This window comes from Rissa tridactyla, chromosome Z (genome assembly GCF_028500815.1).
Source record: "Rissa tridactyla isolate bRisTri1 chromosome Z, bRisTri1.patW.cur.20221130, whole genome shotgun sequence".
NCBI lineage: Eukaryota > Metazoa > Chordata > Aves > Charadriiformes > Laridae > Rissa > Rissa tridactyla.
Window position 1 is genome coordinate 30,631,874 of NC_071497.1, and position 3,956 is coordinate 30,635,829.

The 3,956-nt window shown below is 41.7% G+C and overlaps 1 protein-coding gene across 1 annotated transcript; it reads right to left on the reverse strand.

The window, feature by feature from the left end:
- Positions 1-334: 334 nt before the first annotated feature.
- Positions 335-628, reverse strand: CTXN3 (cortexin 3). Its single transcript, XM_054186240.1, has one exon. It carries the CDS (start codon positions 626-628, stop codon positions 335-337), a length of 294 nt encoding a protein of 97 aa, XP_054042215.1.
- Positions 629-3,956: the final 3,328 nt, after the last annotated feature.

Here is a 3,956-nt window from a genome sequence, read left to right on the forward strand (position 1 = left end):
GCTATGCAAGAGAAGACGTGCTCTAGTGTCTCTTAACTGGTTATAAAAGATCACATACATTACGTGCTATTCCAATGCATTCTGAAGAAAAGTTCTGCTAATGCAACATTTATGTGTTTCCCAATGAGGAGATTCATTATTCTGCTTTCAAAAATTTAACTTGATTTGGTATTTAATTAAAATCAAATTCATTGTGTGCATATGTGTTTGTTGCAACTCCTACAATAGTTGAAATTATGTAAACCAGAAACAAAATAATGAGACATTCTGGGATTTTTCTTTTTTCTTTTTTTTTTTTTTTATCAGTGCTAAATAAGCCTCCATAATTCTGTCTCTAAGCAAGAGCATAGTCAAATTGGCCTTTCTCCAGTCCATCGAGTCCATCAGCCCAGGTTGAGGTTGGCATACTCCGGTAGGGGTCGAGGAGAATTCGGAAGCAGCGAACAATGAGGATTCCCAAGAAAATAAATAATAAAATCACAAAGGCAAACGTTGTTTTCTGTTCCAGGGTCATGCTAGAATTTGGTGTCATGTTGCCAGATGACACCAAAGTGTCAGTGAATATCTCGCCATCCATCATCCAGGGAAGCTGAAACCAATAATCCCACAGTCGCCTTCTTTTCACCATCAGTTTGCTGAGGTCAGAGTGGAAGCTATTTAGATGCACTTTGCTATCTGTAGGGCAAGGGGGAAGCAATGTTAACTGTGAATAGCCCTTTTGTTTGTTTACTTCAACTTTCTCCTAGTGGGGAAAAACGAAATGGAAAAGAATTTGACAACAGGTCTGCTTGCCTCTGTGTCATGTATGAGTGACCTGTTAGAAATCCTGTACCGTCCTGTTGTCACTGCAGAATCCAGCCACTGATAGCAAATGTCACTAGACCCTGAGCTGGCAGTAACCTTTCCCTCCCTACCATATCATTTGGACTGGGAAGAACATCTCTTTCCTGCAAGGGGGAAAACGGGGGGTTTAATCACACCACTCCAGTGGGTAGCCCACGGAAATGGCAAATTGCATGCCTTGCTGCAGGACAGACGAACTGCAGTTAAACCTACTCTAAGTTGGGGGAGAGGGGTTTGAAAAACAAATGTAAGTTAATAGTTTTACACAGAATCACCAAAAGCGTTCTGAGGTAGGATGGACCAGGATCTGCTGCAGGCCAATAAAATACGCATGTCCCCATGATGGAAGGCAGCAACCATTCAGTGCCTGTAACACTGCAGCATTTATGAAGGAAAGGCATAAATAATTTGCGTTTGAAATGAGGGAAGATTTAGGAAGGCATCCTGAATTAAGTCAAGAAGTAATTTAGCTCAAGGGCAAACGTTTCCTCTTCTTACTTAAAATCAGAATCACAGTTAGCAAGAAAATGTTTTTTATGTCACCATCTCTGCCACATCGAGAGAATTGCCAGGATTTGGGACTGAACTTGGCTGTTTCTAGACAGCAGAGCATATGCTGTGCTACCGCCCCGCCTGGCACGTCTGCTCCCCTGACTGTCTGTCTGGGTGCCTGCCTACCATCACTTTCACCTCCCTTGCACACTGGATTTTCCATCCAGCAGGAGGGCGGCGCTGCGGGATGCCACAGTTTAGGCCTGGTCACTGGCACCAGTGAAATTACCTGTAAAGTGTCCTCTGGAAAAGAAAGGCTTTAAAACTTGTTGAAGGACAACGCTGTCTCAGCTAAACATTTAGGTTAATGGTAAGAGGAAGGAAAAGAAATAGAAGAACACAATGCAGTATATAGCATGCAAGGGTGAAACTTTCACACATTATAACCACCCCGTCACTGGACTGGGGTCAGTGATGATATATAAGCATGCCTCAGTAACAACAGTTAATAGGCGTAAGTGGATTATGAAAGCACAGTCGTACTGACATATTGCCAGGATTATTCTAAAAGAAGGTACCTTAAACAAAATAGAGAAAGTATTAAACCGACAAGAATATTGGAGCTGCATGGCTGTTATTGCCTGATTTAACTTATGATGGAAAGGATAGAAAGATCAAAAATGTTGACTTCCAGTGTTTTGAAAGAGTGTCTCAGCTACCAGTAGATAAAAAATGCAGAGGACTGTCTAATAGAGAGTGCCAATACTTTAGGAACAACCAGTTTAATAAAACTGACAGGGTGGGGTCTTTTTGGGCGGGGGGAGGAGGGGAGCGATGCTGGTGAGGGAAATAATTAATTCTGATGATAAATAATCTTGTTGTAAGAAAGAAGAAACGTAAACTGAGTGTATCACTGTAGCAGTGATGCTACAGCAAAGGCCAGAGGTAGTGGTGCCCCCTTCTAAAAGACCTCTGGTATTCTGGCTTCAGAAAGCTCTTCAGCACACACATTATGTCATCGTTTTTGATGTTATTTAAGCATATGCCCTCAGCTATATACATATTATACTCACTTAACAGTCTTTCCTAGAACTGCAATCACACAATACTGTAACTATGCTTGCTCTCACAGATCAGAGTATTTTAGGAAAGGTTGTCCTGACATTTTTCTAGGCATTATCTGAATACAGTTAACAGCCGTGGGAGAAAATGCAGAAGATGGAAAATCTGTGACTGTCAGGAAAGACCAACTTTTGATATGCTGTTTTTAAATGTCAAGCTTAGAATAGACAAAGGATTCTGTACACAGTATCTTTCCAGTTTTCAAGAAACTTGATTTTAAAAAGATACATGTAATTAGTGACTCAGTGATAAGCAAATGCAGTTCATTATATTCCTTTTAGGATCAGAGTAGGCTCCTAAGTGGGGTAAACCAGAGAAGAGTTAGTTATTCGTTTTCATACCAGTGAGCAAGATTGACTGATTTCAGGAACAGGTGAGATGTCTGATTATTTTACAATTAGCAGCTTTTCACAGTCAGAATCCTAATTTTTACGCTATAGATCATATACTGTAAAATACTAAGACTACATTGCAAAGCTGAAAGGAAGGTATTTCCGAGGCTTTGGGCTTCCAGACAGCCTTGTGAGTGTGCTCATTACACTGAATGATTGCAAGCTTTTTGGGGCAGGCAGTTTGTCTCCACAGAAAGGCACAATACCTGGCATAACCACATCCTTTTACCTCTTTGGACCACTTCTTTTGCAAGCTAAAACTTAAATGAGATAATTAACCATTTCCTTTGTGACAAAATTATGTTTAACTGTCCCCACAGATACAAGCACATGGGAACTTGAATGAAGAAGGTAACTAGCTAAAAACACTAATTGGATGCATCTATAGACACAAGTAATTAGGCACCTTGGCCACAGCAGTGTAGGTTTCCACAGTCCTTGCCTCTGGTCGTTCACCTGGAGCAACTGGTCTAAGAGAGGCCCCGAGCACCACATCTTCCTCCCTGCTCCTCACTTTCTGTTGTGTCAGCAGAGCTCTGCTGGCGCTGGGCAACACAGACTCTTTCCAACTGGAGACATTCCCTGTCTAGGAGACTATACAGACTGTACATAGCAACATACCCTTAAACTGTATTTTCTTGCATGAGACTTGCACTCCTTGCAAGATTTCCTCCAGCCTGCCTGAACTCCATCCTGCTTTGGTGGTACTGACCAAAGGGAGGACAGAAGCCTGGAAGACGGTGCTTAGAAGCTGCAAAGAGGGGCAAAAAGTCCCTTGCCCATGGCACGATGGAGATTTCTACTCGAGGATGCACCTCTAATGCAGATCCCAAGAGGCATGAGATGAAAACATGAGTGTGATGCACACTGTAGGTATCCCCATTTCAGCACAAAGGTATCCATGCAGCCAAAACAAATACATAAAAAATACAGATCATAACAAGGGAAGTGGTAGAAAGCAGATAATAGTAATAGTAACAACACAATCTGAATGCATTTCTTTTCAGCTTGTTCCAATCACTAAGAGCTGAGCCAGGTTATAGCATGGGTGGAAAAGACTCAAGGTTGTTTAAAAATTCATTGCTATAACCAAGATTCCCCTAGACG

Excerpts from the sequence above, each read along its gene's own strand:
- CTXN3 (XM_054186240.1), bottom strand. The coding sequence starts at position 628 with ATGGTGAAAAGAAGGCGACTGTGGGATTATTGGTTTCAGCTTCCCTGG.